At 39.7% G+C, this 16,264-nt stretch overlaps 1 protein-coding gene across 2 annotated transcripts in view; it reads left to right on the top strand.

The window, feature by feature from the left end:
• Positions 1 to 16,058, top strand: part of Pde3a (phosphodiesterase 3A) — a 271,067-nt gene extending 255,009 nt beyond the window's left edge. For both annotated transcript variants that reach the window (XM_031383785.1, XM_031383786.1), the window contains exons 15-16: positions 308 to 566; positions 7,687 to 16,058. In XM_031383785.1, the coding sequence (XP_031239645.1) occupies positions 308 to 566; positions 7,687 to 7,928 (501 nt within the window). In that variant the 3' untranslated portion in view covers positions 7,929 to 16,058. The remainder of the gene's footprint in view (positions 1 to 307; positions 567 to 7,686) is intronic.
• Positions 16,059 to 16,264: the final 206 nt, after the last annotated feature.

A 16,264-nucleotide genomic window follows, 5' to 3' on the forward strand; every position in this document is an offset into this window, starting at 1 on the left:
CAGCGAGCTAAGTCTCTGGTTTCGGTTTTGAGTTCTTCCAAGAACACAGCAGGGCCACCACAATGTCAAGGGGCAGTGCCTCTGCTCAGTGATGTCAAGGGGCAGTACCTCTGCTCAGTGATGTCAAGGGGCAGTGCCTCTGATCAGTGATGTCAAGGGGCAGTGCCTCTGCTCAGTGATGTCAAGGGGCATTTATGCGACTACCTGGGTCACAGCATCCCCTCGTGTTAGATGCCAGGCAAATGCTGACTTGCGTAATGTTATATATACTCCTCTGTCACTTACCTTTGTGAATCTCTATTTCTAGGGCGATGAAGAAGCCAGCCTTGGTTTGCCCATAAGTCCCTTTATGGACCGCTCTGCCCCGCAGCTGGCCAATCTTCAGGAATCCTTTATCTCACACATCGTGGGTCCCCTCTGCCACTCCTATGACTCTGCGGGTCTCATGCCAGGAAAATGGGTGGATGACAATGATGATTCCGGAGACACTGATGACCCAGAAGAAGAGGAGGAAGAGGCTGAAACACCACACGAGGAAGAGACCTGTGAAAGCAGCGCAGTTCTCAGTAAGCCATGAAACCCAGTTCTGATGAGACTTTCCAGGGATCTTATGCTTCTCATAGATCACATGCTTGAAGTCCCGCTGCCCCTTGCCAGCTTGGGTCCTGCATAGCCATCTGCTCTGGTATCATAGCGGAGACAGCAGGAGATCTATGACATCCAGACATCATGTAAACAGATGCTCTCACCATGAAATAGAGTTGACAACTAGCTTCAGAATTTCTTAACGATGTAGAACCTGAGTTACCATATGGACCAATCGCTGGCCTTTTTCATGGCCGTGTTGGGGGTGAAGAGTTTAGTTTTTAACTTAACAACTGCTCACTGCACACATCCCCAGTGCCTGGGCTTTCTCCCTGGTAAACATGTGGGAGAAAAAGTGAGTCCATCCTTGTTCTTTTCAATGTACGTTCTACTGGAACAGCAGATAGAAAGCAAGACAAAGCAGAATGTAAATAGTATCCTCAGTAGTGGTGGGTACCACAGGTTTGAGTTCTCTGGGGATTTGTTCTTTGTTAGTGTGTCTTATTTTTTGAGGATATATAAAACATTGCAGAGAATTTTTAAATAACTTACCAAGGGAGAAGGAAAAAAATTAGTACGTTTAAAAGACCCATAAAGAATGTGGGGGTGTTCCATGGGAATCTACGTGCAGATTGATTTTGAGACCAGGAGGAGGCAGCAATTTCAAGATTCTGCACTGGATGTTGGGAAGAGGGGAAGTCAGAGTGGCTGAAGCAGAGGACATGGAGAGGAATCTTGGGAGAAGCCACAGGGAGCCAGGTGGTAGGGCAGGAGATAGGGTTCTGAGGGTTGCAGTGAGAGCTTGTCCTTTTCCACTAAGATGTGAAGCAGAGGTGTTGTGAGCAGATCAGTTAGTGACTCAACTGTTAGCTATCTTGTTTGGGGGAAGGTTTGAGGGTTGGGCTAGAGATCGGGGCATTGCTTTGACTGCCAAACTGATCTGAACAATTGGTGAATATGACTTCTTTAGGGTAGTGTCAGCGGCGTGACAATGAGAGTCTGTCTGTCTGTCACATTTCATTCCTGTAGCTGTAACAAATACACTGACAAGAAGCCACTTAGGGGAAGAAAGTTTATTTGACTCCCAATTCCAGCTTACAGTCCGTGGCTGAGTCACAGTGGCAGGCGCTTGAAGCCCGTGATCCCATCGAGTGAGATGAACCCACTCGTTCCTAAGATGTCTCTTCCCACTTCAGTTAACGGTTAAGACCATCCTTCACAGGCATGCCCACAGGCCAGCCTGAGCGATAGTTCCTCGGCCAAACATTCTTCTCTGGTGATCCTGAGTTAGAGCAACCTGATAGTGACAACTGACCAATGCACCATTGCATCTGATAACTGCCTCCAGGTCTATTATGCAACCAGTGATTCAAGTGACTATAAAATTAAGACTCCGTCATGCCTTTAGGTACACGACCCTAGATCCCTTACAACAAATCACAGTGACAAATAATATAATTGGTTAAACCTACAACCCCTGAAACGGCATGAGATATTACATTCCTGTGATTCTGTGAACATAGCAATGTGGCCTGTCTACTTGAACCGATAGACAAAACAAAACCTTAGTATTTGGTTAGTATTACCATAGAAAGATACCCTGGTCATTTTCTTCTCTATTTTGATCGCAGTCAGGAAAAATGCAAGCCTTGGTTCATGTCTATCACGGAGTAGAGAGGTTCTCTAACCGGGCCTGGTCCATTCTGATTATGCATGTGTGTGGGGGTGTGGGTAGAGGTGGTATAGATGCTACAAATGATGTAGATATACCCTGATTTTCAGTACACCCTTGAAGAAATAAAGAACTGGTTGTTATCTCTATATTTACTTGACAGAACATTAGAATACTGGGTTTGGGCTAGATTCTTGTGTCTTCTGTCCTACTTGTTAGCATTTCTTGATCTTTTTCTTTGTATGTGTGTGTGTGTGTGTGTGTGTGTGTGTCTGTGTGTTTGTGTGTTTGTGTGTCTGTCTGTCTGTGTCTGGTCTGTAGGCGTGTATGTGAAAGTCAGGTGACAGTGTTTGGTTGTTTGGTGGTGTTCCTCCCCTTCCACTTTGTTTAACCCAGTCTCTTTCTTTATCTTTTATCTTTATCTTTATCTTTTCTTTTTCTTTATTTTTTTCTTTTTCTTTTTCTTTATCAATGCCTAACGCAGGCTAGCTGGCTCATGAGCTTCCACAAATTCTCCTCTCTCCACCTCCTACTATCTATCTATATCTATATCTATATCTATATCTATATCTATATCTATATCTATATCTATATCTATATATCTATATCTATATCTATATCTATATCTATCTATCTATCTATCTATCTATCTATCTATCTATCTATCTATATATATATGAGCACTGAGAATATAGATGCTCTGGTACAAAATCAGCTGTAAGTGGTTGATGGGATCCAAACACCAGTGCTCACACCTGCACAGCAAGTGCCTATCTACTGAGCCACCACCCCAGCCTATTAGCTTTTGAATTGAATCAGAGAAAATGAAAATTTGGCTTTTATCTAATACTCTATTGCCAGTCTATTTCTCTGATGTGTATAAAAGGACATTATTGATTTTGGGATTCAGACCTAGAACCTGAGATTTGAGAATCAAGAGTGATTTATTCATCTTTTAGTTTCCTCTTTTGCTTTACTTCCATTTCAATCAGTCAGCCTCATTCACTGGGAGCCAGTCTCCTCCCAGTGAATATCATGGGAGAAGTTTGTCAACGGAGCCTCTGGAAATGAGTTGTTTTCAAGAGTCTTGATGGATTGCCATTTAAACTCAAAAACATTAGCAATTTACATATCCAGGCTGGGGAACTGAAGGATTTGTGTCAAGACCATTATTTAAGCAGGCTAAGCTTGCTCACCTAAGCTTGAGTAGGGAACACTTTGTCCAAACACTGGGCTAATATGTTAGCCTGTACACTAATAGGTTGTTTTCCTTGCTCTTTCCGTTTTAGTCAAGTCTAGCAGAACATCCATGAGAGTTCTATGGATTCAGCTACACGAGGCTTTCAGTAATTAACTAGCCCCCTTACACAATCACATACTGTAGCTTTAAAAGTATGATCTGTTTGTGTACATGTTTGTGTGTGTGTGCATGTGTGCATATGCATGGGAACATATGTGTGCATGAATTTGCATGCGGAAGCTAGGGGTTAATGTCACGTTATAATTTTTTGAGGTGGGGTTTTCCTTGTGAACTTGAAGTTCATTTATTTGGCTAGGCTTGGTAGCCAGTGAGCTCCAGGGACCCACCTGCTTCCACTTCCCCAAATCTGTGATTACAGTGGCATTTCACAAGATGTATATGAACACGCTCAGGTTTTCACATGGATGCTGGAGATCAAGCTAGGGTCCTTGTGCTGGTGCAGCAAGCACTTTATCCTCTGTCCATCTCTCAGGCTCCCTAAAATTCTGACTTTGATGCACCTTTGTGGCTCCCAAAATGATAAAGTTCGAATGATATTAGCAGATTTAAACACTAGCCATGGAATAGAGTCATAATATTTAGTGAGAAACCTCCTCATTTTAATAAATGAGAAAATAAGATTGACAGCTAACCATAAGCAACGTGACATGGTGGTAGAATCAGCGAAGGCACCCAGGTTTCTTCATTTTTAACTCCACTGCTTTTGAACTCTTTGTAATTTTCATTACAGAACTCATATTGGCTGAGATGTTTACTTTGATTTAGCCTGCTCTTAGATTTCAGGGGAAAAATATTAAATAGACACTAGTGAGTGAGTTGTGCAGTTTGTAAAACTCGGAGGTCTCCCTGGAAACAGAATGAAATGCTGCAGTGTGATGTCCAGAGGGAGGGGCCTTTTCTCCCACCTCATAATTAAATCTGAAAGGTTCCTGGGGTGAGCTAAGAGGTTTCTAATGAAGGACTAAGCTGTGCTTTGAATCCGAGCAAGGAAAGGCGCTTTGTTCTCTTTTCAAAAGGTTCCAGTGCTGAATAACTTGGCTCCCAATGCTGGCTAGCTTCAGACCACCTGCAGATTCTAATCTACGCAAATTTATTTGGTACAAACTTTCTTCTACGTCACTTGGTTCAGCGTAATTCCTGAGAGGTTTATTGCTAATATTTAACAGCCATCTAAGAGAAAAGCTGCTCTCCTGGGGCCTGCCCCAAAAGGAAAAAAAGAAAAAAGAGGGAAATGGGGCTTTTGTTATCTTCTTCCCTGAAAATGTGCTCACACTGTGAGCAGTACAGGGTTTTCTACTTCTGTGATTCAAACCAACTTCTGAGTAAATAGCAAACTCAGGGGCTAGGAAAGTGGCATTCAGGGTTCTTGCAAAGGTCAGTCCTAGCGCCCACGATGCTCGGACTGTTTGTAACTCCAGTCTCAGGAGATCCAGTACCCTCTTGCTTCTGCAGGTTCTGCACATACACACAAGTGCGCTTCCACACATACATATCAATAAAAGTAAATCATTTACATTCATGACAGTTAAAGTCATGCTTTACCACAACAAAACTGGAGTAGATGGCCTTGCAAGAAGAATAATTTTCATTTACTTCTTAAAATAAAGTATGCTTATGTATTTTCTTTACTGAGGTTGGATATTGTGTTACTTTTCTCCATGCCTCCATCCCCGAAAAAAAGCACTTAACAAAATCAAACTCAAGGCTACAGGGTTTACTTCAGCTTACAGTTGAAAGAGATTCTAGTCCACGTGGAGGGAAGGCGCAGCAGAAGAGTTTGAAGAGGTGGGTCACATGGCATCAGACCTTAGAGCCCTTTGAATGCTGCTACCCTGCTAGCTTCCTCCATTTTATCCAGCCTGGGACCCCACCCACAGGATGGTACCACCCACATTTAGGAGGGATTCCCTCACTGACGCGCCCAGAGCTTTGGCTCTTTTGCTGGCTGGGTTCAGACCACCAGCAGATCCTAGGTCTTGTCAGGTTAGCCATATTAGCCAGGACAGATTTAAGTGATTGTTGTTGTTTAGGAAATATCTTGTTGTCAGAGTTATTGCCTGTGCTCTGGTGGCAAGCCAGGTTAGGCCACAGTTAGCAAATAAACCAATTAAAAGAACCAAGGGCTAGGATGGCCTAGCACATAAAAGGTCCCTGAAGAAGACTGATCCCAGAGCTCATATGGGAAAAGGCTAGGTAGGGGTGGTGGTGGTGAGGGTTAGCATTTATAATCTCAGCACACAGACTTAAGAAATGGTTGGTTGAGAACAGAAAGTCACCTAGAAGCTCCTGGTCAGCTAGGGTAGCACCTCTCCCTTCTTCCCTCCCTCCCTCCCTTCCTCCATCCCTTTCTCTCTCCCTCCCTCCCTTCCTCTCTCTCTCACTCCTCCCTTTCTTCCTCCCTTTCTCTCTCCCTTCTTATAATGGAGAATGGGCAGCAGCTTCTTCCTTCCTTGTATCCTTTCATGTTCTTTTCTTCCCTTCCTATCTCTTACTGATCTACACGCACGCACGCACGCACGCACACACACACACACACACACACACACACCTTCATTTTTGTTTAAATTCTGCTATGGTAAGGTCATTTAACATTAGATTTATAACAGCATTTTAGGAGTACAGAACAAGAGATCTAATGTACACATTGGATATATGGTCACATCACTTTGTTGGTACTGTTTGTCTCTATGATCACCTTGCAAAGGGATGGTCCCCAGGCTAGAACATCTATCTATATTGCAAAGGATCAGAGAACTGATTTCCAATCAGAAGTTTTCTAAAGTGAAAGTTCTGCAAAGAGGGAGATCAGGATCTGGAGGTAGGAGTCAGGGTGGGCCCCCTGTTTAAAATTCAGTCAAGATAAGAGCAACAGTATCTTGGTTACTTTCTCATTGCTGTTATAAATACTCTGACTGAAACAACTCAGGGAGAAACACTATTTTATCTCACAGGTCCAGATTACAGCTCATCATTGTGAGAACGTCACAATGCCAAGATCTATAGAGAGCTGGCCACATAGCATCCACAGCCAAGAATTAGAGAGCAATGAATCAGTGCTTGCATGCTAGCGCTCTGCTCACTGTCTCCTCTCATGCATTCCAAGACCCGAACCTAGGGAATGGTGCCGCTGATAGTGGGTGAGGCTTCCCACCTCACCCACCCCTGCAGAAATGCCCAAAGGCCAATCGTCCAGGTGATTCAAATTTCTGTCAGGTTGAAAATTAACACTAACCGTAATGCTGACTCTGTCACAAGTGTTACTTCTTTCCCAGAGCAGCATGCTTACTCAGTTTCTCTCTCCTGCGTGTACGAAGTGTGAGAGTACCTCGAAAGGAAATGCTGAGGCTAATTGATCTTTGTTTAAAGTACTGAGAAATCATGACGGTGCTTGCCAATTGGCCAATATTGATAGATGAATTCAGTTCATAAACAAATGATTACTACAGTAAAAAAGAATTTAAATTCTATCTTTATAACTCTGTGCCTATTTACTGTCTCCCAGCATTTATTGAATTTAATATTTTTATTTCTATGTGGTTCAAAAATAATTCAATTAAATTCTTCTTTTCTTCAATTTTAACAATAGATCTTATTCTTTTGTGCAAGGGATTTCTGACTCCTCTTATCATAAAACTGGCTAAATACTCACTAGCCCTTCCACAAAGGTGTCTGTATAGGGGCCTCAAGAGATCTAGCACACTTGGCACATCCCATGACCATTGGCAAGCTCCAAGTTCAATGGGGATGAAGGTGGAAAGTGACAGAGAAAGGCTTGTGTTGTGGGAGTTCATGGTGTAAGGGTTAGCATTCTGAACTCTGGAAGGCTTGTGATGTAAATTTCTGATCTCCCTATAGGCACATCCACATATACAGGTGTACTTATACTACACACACCCCAAATATTCTTAACAAAAAAATACAACTAGAACCTAGTATGGAAATAACTAAATATGAAATATTATTCACATTTATCCCTCACTAATAGCTTATTGTCATGTTCCTTCTCTTTCCCATTCTAGAAAACTGCAGTTTGCATGTGTAAAGCAACTGAGATAGGTAAACAGAAAGATAGATGTCTCTTTGATATTTAATTTCTATTTATAATAGGAAAAGCAATAGCCTTCACATAGGTAGCTCACAAATAGGTCTGGTGATTTATATTTTTCAGGAAAGAAAAGTTTCAAAAGAAGGAGAATCTACTGCCAAATCACTCAGCACCTTCTGCAGAACCACATGATGTGGAAGAAAGTGATTGAAGAGGAACAGTGTTTATCCGGCACAGAGAACCAGTCCCTGGACCAGGCCCCTCTGCAGCATTCCTCAGAGCAGATCCAGGCCATCAAGGAGGAAGAGGAAGACAAGGGGAAGCCAAGGGCAGAGGAGCCCCTGGCTCCGCAGCCTGACCTGTGACCATGGGTAGAGCAAGCTGTGTTTGCAGACAGAACGACTTGTCTCAGACGCTTTCTAAGCCAGCACAACACTTAGACACAACACTGTAGATTACCAGAGGATGAGCAAATGGCTAAAGAGTATGGGGAATTCTTCACATTTTGTGTGTTTACTTTTACAGTGAGGGACAGCGCTGAAGACTCTAGCTCAAAGAAGCTTTTTCACTTTGCGACACCAGCGTCTAAAGATCGTTTTATAAGAAAGAAATTATATGTGTGTGTATAAACTCCCACATAGGCTCATGTAAGACTCTTATTCACATATACACACATGCACACTGAGAGCCAGGATGCCTGACTCCACAAGGTAGTAACAGTCATATTAAGATATATAGAGGTCACTGTGACATAAGAAATCATAAAGGACAAGAACTCATGAGGAAATGTGTGGCTTAGAGAGGAAACAGAAACAGATGTAGGCTCCAGACTGGGCACCTTTTGTTCTCCCTGCTGAGGAGTGAACATGCCAAAGCATTGTTGGAATTCTAATGCATACTGCCAACTGTGTGTGTGTGTGTGTGTGTGTGTGTGTGTGTGTGTGTGTGAGAGAGAGAGAGAGAGAGAGAGAGAGAGAGAGAGAGAGAGAGAGAGAGATGGTCTTGTACATATGGGTGCATGAGGAAAGGGAGATGTTTATGATGTGAGTTGTTCCTAGAGTAGCTATAGCGGGGGATGAAGTCCATGTGAACACACAGAAGGAAATCCTTTCGGCATTGTCTTTGAATGAATCGGCAGATCCCCTTTTAGCTTCTAAAAAGGTTCCTTAGCAGAGGGAGGGTTTGTCTGGGCCATATGATTGGTACCACTGCTACCTGCCACTTGGGGGCACTATACCACCAGCCTCACACTCAGAAGACTAAGGCTTTCTGGTCTACCCTTGCTTAATGAATGTATAAGGGGCACATGTCACTCACCTAGGATCAATCACCATGGAAGGGGATGGTGTTCATTACTGGTAGACACCCAAGAGGAGCTAGAGTCAGCTCTTCATCAGGTAAGAGTTCTAACAGGGCACTGGGAAAGTCCTGGGAAAGTATGTCCTCTCAATTTGATTCAAGATATGTTATAATAAAGAAGAAATTCAACAAACTCACCATGGGTTCTGTGACAAAGGGATGAAGGCAAAATGTCAACTTAGGGTTGGAAGTTGGCCTGGGAAAAGCTGCTCCTTGGCAACTGTTGAAGATTGTTTGCTCAGGCATTCCTGTTGTGGTCTTCCATACACTGTGTGAAGGCATAGCATGACTTTGTAGCCTGTTCCATGGTCATGCTCCTTTTTGAAAGGAATATGGGTGGGGGTTATTCTTTGAGGATAGACTATTGGAAGCTACTTGTGTTATTTTGTTTATTTTCTACACTTGTTTATGCTGTGAGCCAAACCTCTATTTAAAAAGTTGATACTCACTTTCAATATTTTATTGGATATTATTACATATGTCATGATTAGTTACTATGATGTAAATATAAAGAAGTTTTTTTGTTTCTGTAGATAGCAAACTTTTTTTAAAGAAAAAAGGGGAAAGGGAAACATTTTATAGTTATATTTTAATCACCATTTTTATACATTGTAGCTCTCTCCAAGCACAGTAGCTGGGTGATGGTCTATTGTGGAGTTGGAGAGCACCGGCCATCTGCCTACTCTAGTTTGATTCATGATCTGATATAGTTGTTTGCTGTTCAATTAAGGCATTGAAAAGATAGCATCTTTTGCTAACTGAATTAATTTGAAGTCTTTCCCTACCTGATGAAAGCCTTTCTTAAGCAAATTGTTAGTATTTCTCCTAAACTCTGTTGCTCATAGTTTCTGGGTCAGTGCTGTGTTCACAGAATTCTAGTCATAGCCTCTGAGACCTGTGCATAGATTTCTACCTTTTCACATCCTTGATTATTTACATTAAAAATTCCTTTGTCTCCCATACATGGATCATGTACCCTTCCCTTCAAAAGCAACATTTTCTGGTAATTTACAGCATTTTTTCCCTAATAGACAAAGATGAAATAAAAATATCAAGTATTTCAGGGCAGAGTTTTTTAGTTCACAAGACAATACAAAGAGGATTGGAAGGATTCAGGCCTCACCCAAACAATTAGAATGTGTGTTTATATATTTCTGAGTTAGTACCAGGGCTTTAGCATTTAACAGATCCTGAAAAATTTTTCTTCTTCTTCTTCTTCCTCCTCCTCCTCCTCCTCCTCCTCCTCCCCCTCTTCCTCCTCCTCCTCCTCCTCCTCCTCCTCCTCTTCTTCTTCTTCTTCTTCTTCTTCTTCTTCTTCTTCTTCTTCTTCTTCTTCTTTTGGTGTCTATGTGACTGTTTATAAATCCATTCTGAAGCAAGAATCCTTCTTCAGTGAAGGTAAATAAATGTAACTTTACCCTACAATAAAAATGATAGACAAGGCATTTACATTCATCTACCCTTCACTCAGTGGCTCATCCACATCTTCACATGGATGCATGTCTGTAACATGAGTATAAATAGTCAAACAACTAGGTGAGGGGTGAGGGGTTGGCATATCCATTGCGAGTGTTTATACCGGAAGTCTGAATAAAGCTGCAGGATCTGAGTAGTAGTCGGGCTGGTTACATCATGAGGATCTCAGCAAACTACCTGCCTAGGTTTTTTTGTTTGTTTGTTTTAAAGTACCTGAAGAAACAGGATAATGAACAAAGCATTAGAAACTATCTGTTCTAGAATTGTGTTCATTCATCCAGGCAGATTGATTTTTTCCTCAGCAAACAAGTTATTGTTCTACTCAAACCAAAAGACAACAAACTGAGCGGAAGGGTGGAAACCCACTGAGTGTGTGGCCTAAAGAGCCACCTAATAATTCTCAAAGTGTATCAAATGACATCAAAAGTATTTTTCATGAATGATGTTGTCCACCTTGGCGACAGCAATATTACTGTATTCACCTCCAACTTCAGAGTTAACTTCCTGTGGTGCCAATGTGTTTGATGTGATTTACTACAGTTGTATATGAGCCTATACAGGTGCCATTCGATAAACTCAGGTCTCCCAGTGGAGGGGTCTCTACCCACTTAGGGGAAAGATAGTTTTATAGATAGCCATAACATGTCATTGGTAGGAGAAATGGGGAACCAGCTGCTGTCTGTGGAGTAAAAGCTAAGTGTGTTCTGCATGTTATCCATGGTATTTTCAACATAATAATTGAATGTCTTTATGGTGATCGAAGCCGCTGACCTTTTGAGTAGCATTTCCTTAGTAGAAATAACCCTTTTCCTGTTTTGATTAACTGTAAGAAAAAAAATGTACTCATTTTTGTAAGACCTGGTTTTGTTCTCAGTAGGACATGTACTCAGTAGTCAGTATATTGTCATCTCCTGGCATTAAGAGAGTTGCCTCCTGTTTGAAAAAGTGTCTGCCTTTCTCTATCATTGAACCCTGTTCTGTTTGGATTTTACTCCAGAACAAGCATTAATCATTGCGATCCCAGTAAAGCTAAGGAGAAGAAAGCAAATGCCCTGCAGACTGTTTTAGTAGCTGTAGATATTTCCAATTTCCCTGTGTCCTCTGGCCTTTCTTTCCCAGAGAACTTTCTTGAAGGTAAAAGCTGTGCAAAAGGCATGAGACTCAGGCCTATTCTTTGTTTGTTAAATGATGGAAAAGTATAAATTATTTTCTAAGTAATAAAAAATATGAAAATTATCATTGTAAATAAAGTCTAAAGCTTGAAATGACTTCTTTATAAAAGTGGAGTGTTTGTGTGGTGAACAACTCCTGACCCATGTGCAAAAAAAAAAAAATCTGGAATTTCTGTCTGTTTTGCTTTAGGATACACTCTTGGTGCTTCCACGAATGAAGCAGGTACCTCCAGTGACCTACCTTAGGGTCTTAGAGGCATAAAGAGGGGCTTCTTAGCTTTCTCTCTAATCCTGACTCCCTTTGGATGGCTCCTTTGATTTTTGTGCCATTAGCAACTAAACTGCCTTTACAATTGGCTAAAGGCTACTGCAACAGAGTTTAATCTATGGCCTTTCACAGATTAAATCAGTATTCTACTCTTTAGGTGTGTTGTGATGTTGGTGAGAGCAAAATTTTGCATGTTAATAGTTCAGCCCCAGATAACTAAAAGCACAATAACCTTGTGCTTCAAAACTGAAGTCATTTTCTTGCGTTATCTTGCTCACTGAGCAATGAAATATTACAAGATCCTTGTTCTAGGTCACTCATTTCTTTCATGAATTCGTAAAAAGAAATTATGAATTTTCTGATATCAGTGTGTTTAAAAATCTAAGCATATTCAAAGATGGAGAAAACAATTCACCATTTCAAGTAGAAGAGACCTCAGAATTAAATTCATCTTTGAATGTCTAATTAAGCTGAAATCCATCAGCTTGTGGTCCTGGATTTATATCATATTAATTCATCCTCCAGTAAATGCCCCAGTATTCATTGAAAATTAAATTAGAGGTGGATTAAGTTATTAGCACTGACTAAATTAAACCATACACTTCAGTCCAGATGGTTTAAATTGTGGTTCTGTTGAGTATTTGTATGTCTCACATGAGGGAACCATAATTTGAGAAAAAGAACATACTAGTATACATTATACAAGGTGGATACCAATAACCTATGTTGCTACCATATGCTTTGCATTTGCTAAAATGATGTTACTTCCTATACTACCTAATACTGATTTTTACCTTACTTAGTAATTGGCTTTATGATTGTGCTAGTAAATTAACCCTAACAACTGATTAGATGCCGTGACTAACTCTGTGGATATTTTAAATATGTCTATAGATGCAAAAATGTAGTTGGCGGGACCTAATCTGCTGCTTCAAAGCATAATGCTGATCCTTGAGATTTTTGCTGTAGAAAAGACCATAAGTACATAGACTATGAGCTTTTGTACTAAGCTGAAGGCTCTAAACTTATCTCACATTTCTTAGCATCATGTATTGGCATCTTATGTGTGTGTGCCTTCTCCTCAAACTGGTGTGGAACACAGAAGGAAACTGTTCAACCCAGACTCTTTGGTTTGTGTTAAGAAGTGGCTCTTTAATCATGAAAGCTAACAAGAAGTAAGGTTAAGTCTTTGTGTGTTGTTACTGACAGAAGTACTTCAATTTGATTTCATTTCTCGATCTACCATTCCTCTTAGATTTTTGGGAGGTAGGGATTAAAATTAAGCCCAAAAAGTACTGCTTCCTGGTATCAAAATGCTCATAATTTGGCAGTATTTAATGTCTTCCTAGTGCTCTTGAGGGAAAAATGCTTTATAAGGGAATCAACAAGTGTACATTTAATAAAGTACATTAAGAACTTAAGGGTGAGCCTCATGGGGGCTCACATAGACTGTAACACCAATCCCAGGGGATCTGACACCCTCTTCTGACCTCCTTGGACACTGCTTATGTGTAGTAGACAGACATGTATGCAGGCAAATCACCCATCTGCATAAAATAAATTTGTACAAAAGATACCAAAGAATCTAAGTGCCCAAATTGCAATCTAAGTTCCTCTGAGTTACCCCAATGCACAGGGAGGCAGCATCCAGTGATTTATCATTATACATTTAAAGATGATACATTGTCGATAGCGAAGTTCCTCTGAGTTACTCCAATGCACAGGGAGGCATCATCCAGTGATTTATCATTATACATTTAAAGATGAAACATTGTCTATAGCTAAGTTCCTCTGAGTTACCCTAATCACGAGGAGGGGTTCTCCAGTTACTTATCATCATACATTTAAAGTAATGATACATAATCTCTTACCATAATTTTTATTTTCTAAATTCTAACAGATTTAAAAACTCAAATTCTTCAACACTAAGAAAATTAAACATTATTAATTTTGGCTTTCACAAATAAAGGCTTGGTCTTAGGTTAACCATCCCACTGTGTTCATCTGTCATGTTTGACCAAACAGTAAGATAAACTATGAAATTCCTATATAGAAAAGTAACAACAACAATAACAACAAAACTGTAGAGCCTTGATACTTAAAATTGCCAGTTTTTATTGGACATGGTTATTTCAACTGAAAGAAACTATTGCAGGAAATTCTCACTTCTTAAGAACAGAAAAAAAATAAATAAATAAAAAACAACAAAAAGCAAAGTTTGCCTTAGAAGGAGTATTTCACTCTCTCTGCTCTCTTGTTTTCTTGATCTCTTGCTTCTCTCCTGCTCTCCCCTTCCCCATCCCTCTCCCTCCCCACTCTCTCCACTTGCTCATGGCCATGGCCAGACTCTACTTCTCTACTCTCTTTCTCTGCCTCTACTGCCCTCTTAATTCCCCTCACCATGCCCTGAATAAACTCTATTCTATACTATATATATAAAAAAGGAGTATTTCTCACCAATTTTCCTTCTCAGAGTCAATATTAGCAAAGACAGTATAGTCAGAAATGCTTTTCTGTTGGAAGAGAGGGAAGGAATGTTTTTAATGCCAGGGTCCAAATCACCTCAACTCCGCTTCCAAGGAAACCTGTGGTACAAAGAAAGAGATAAAAGCAGAAGTGAAGACGAAATAAAACCCTGATGGATAAAACCCTGTCCAGCCTTCTTACCAACCAGCTCAGTTGTTTGCTCTGGAGTGAAATGACCTTGGAGGTCCATGATACTGCCTCGACTTAATTTAACATAAAAAGCACTTCTTCTCATTACTGAATGTAAGTCATCAATGCACTGAGCTGGTGCCGCTGAGAAAAAATTTTCTTTGGTAATTACATTCCCTTTATATAGCAAAATATTCAGATGCAAATGTAAAGTCAATAATAATTGTTTTAAATTTTCTTCTTTGGATATAACTTGGTGGTGAATAGGGGTCCTGTCACTTTTAATATTTTCAATTGGCTATTTTTCTAACTCAGAAAACCTCAATTATATCAGATATTTCATTTTAGCTATTTATACACATACTCAAGAACTATACTGTTGTTTCCATTAAGAAATAGTCCTAACATATCTATATATTATATGTTAAAGGGGGGTTCAAATGACTTTTAATATGTATATTTATTCACCAATCACTAATTTTAAATACTTTGTAAAATATCTGCATGAAATTTTTAACATACTTTGTTTGCTTGGTTTTTGCCTTTATGCGTGTCAGTTGACTGCATATATTCTCACAGTAGAATGTATACCCTAATTTTTTTGCACCAGTAACGCTGATCTGTTAGCCAACATGCACTGGAAATAAATATGTTTGAATCTATGCATCCCTTGAACTCCTTCCTAGAGATTTTTATCATGCTAACCACGTAATGAAAATTGTTGCTTTTACATAAAATGTGAGCTCTTGATATAAAATAGGGGGAAAATATTCTCTTTGTCATTCTGTAACGATGTAAGGAACTTTAATTTGTCACCATTGAATTTGGTTTGCGTTGACATGGTCAATTGGATTTTTTTTTGTCCTTGTAGAATATGCATTCCAGTTGAACAGTTCATTTGATCCATTATTGCTTCTTTGTTAAAAGAAAAAAAAGTGCATTGAGTGGTTCTCTTAAATAGAAAATTCTAAATATTCAACTCTGTGTAGTATTTATAACCCAGAAAGGTGTGGGGTAGATATAATTTGGTGTTTCTAAAATGCCCATTATTTTCAAATAACTGCCAACTGACGTGATCAAGATAGAGTGTCATTTGTAAATGACAGTTTTTAACAATGCTTTTCTTACCACACTCAGATTAAATATATTCATTAATATCTTTGCCAAATGTATCCATTTTTAGAAACACAAAAATTTGGATCTTAAAAGATTATTTTACAATTTAAGTCAATTTGGTCTTGTTACCTGTATCTGGACTTGATATATGTAGCAATATTTAGTATTATTCCAACACAAGTATTTGTTAAGTGACATAGTTAATGGATGATAAGAGTTTTGTAAAAATAGGATTTGTATAGAAAGAAAATTACATAAGTTATATTTATTTTTATTGTTTTTTAGCTTAGAAAGTATATTGATACTCCATTTTTGCCAGAATTACTGGAAGTGCCTCTTGGTTTATATATTTACATACATATTCAGAATTACTAAAATTGTGTCATAGGTGATAAGTATGTATGTTACAATGTGAAAATGATATGTAATATAAAAGTGATTCTGTGTTATCATGCTTGATATAGTTATTTGTACATCCCAAGTCCTCTGATTTTCTTGTACCCATCACAAGGACTTAGGATTCAGGACTCTTTAGTAAAATATCCACTATAACTGTCTTATATGTTTCCGAGGCCCTGGCTGGGATTGAGCTGCCATGGAAATGTCTCTATCTCTGTTGATAATGAATTCTTAGTCATTGTCATCACCTAACTTT

This window comes from Mastomys coucha, unplaced genomic scaffold, assembly GCF_008632895.1.
Source record: "Mastomys coucha isolate ucsf_1 unplaced genomic scaffold, UCSF_Mcou_1 pScaffold20, whole genome shotgun sequence".
Taxonomy (NCBI): domain Eukaryota; kingdom Metazoa; phylum Chordata; class Mammalia; order Rodentia; family Muridae; genus Mastomys; species Mastomys coucha.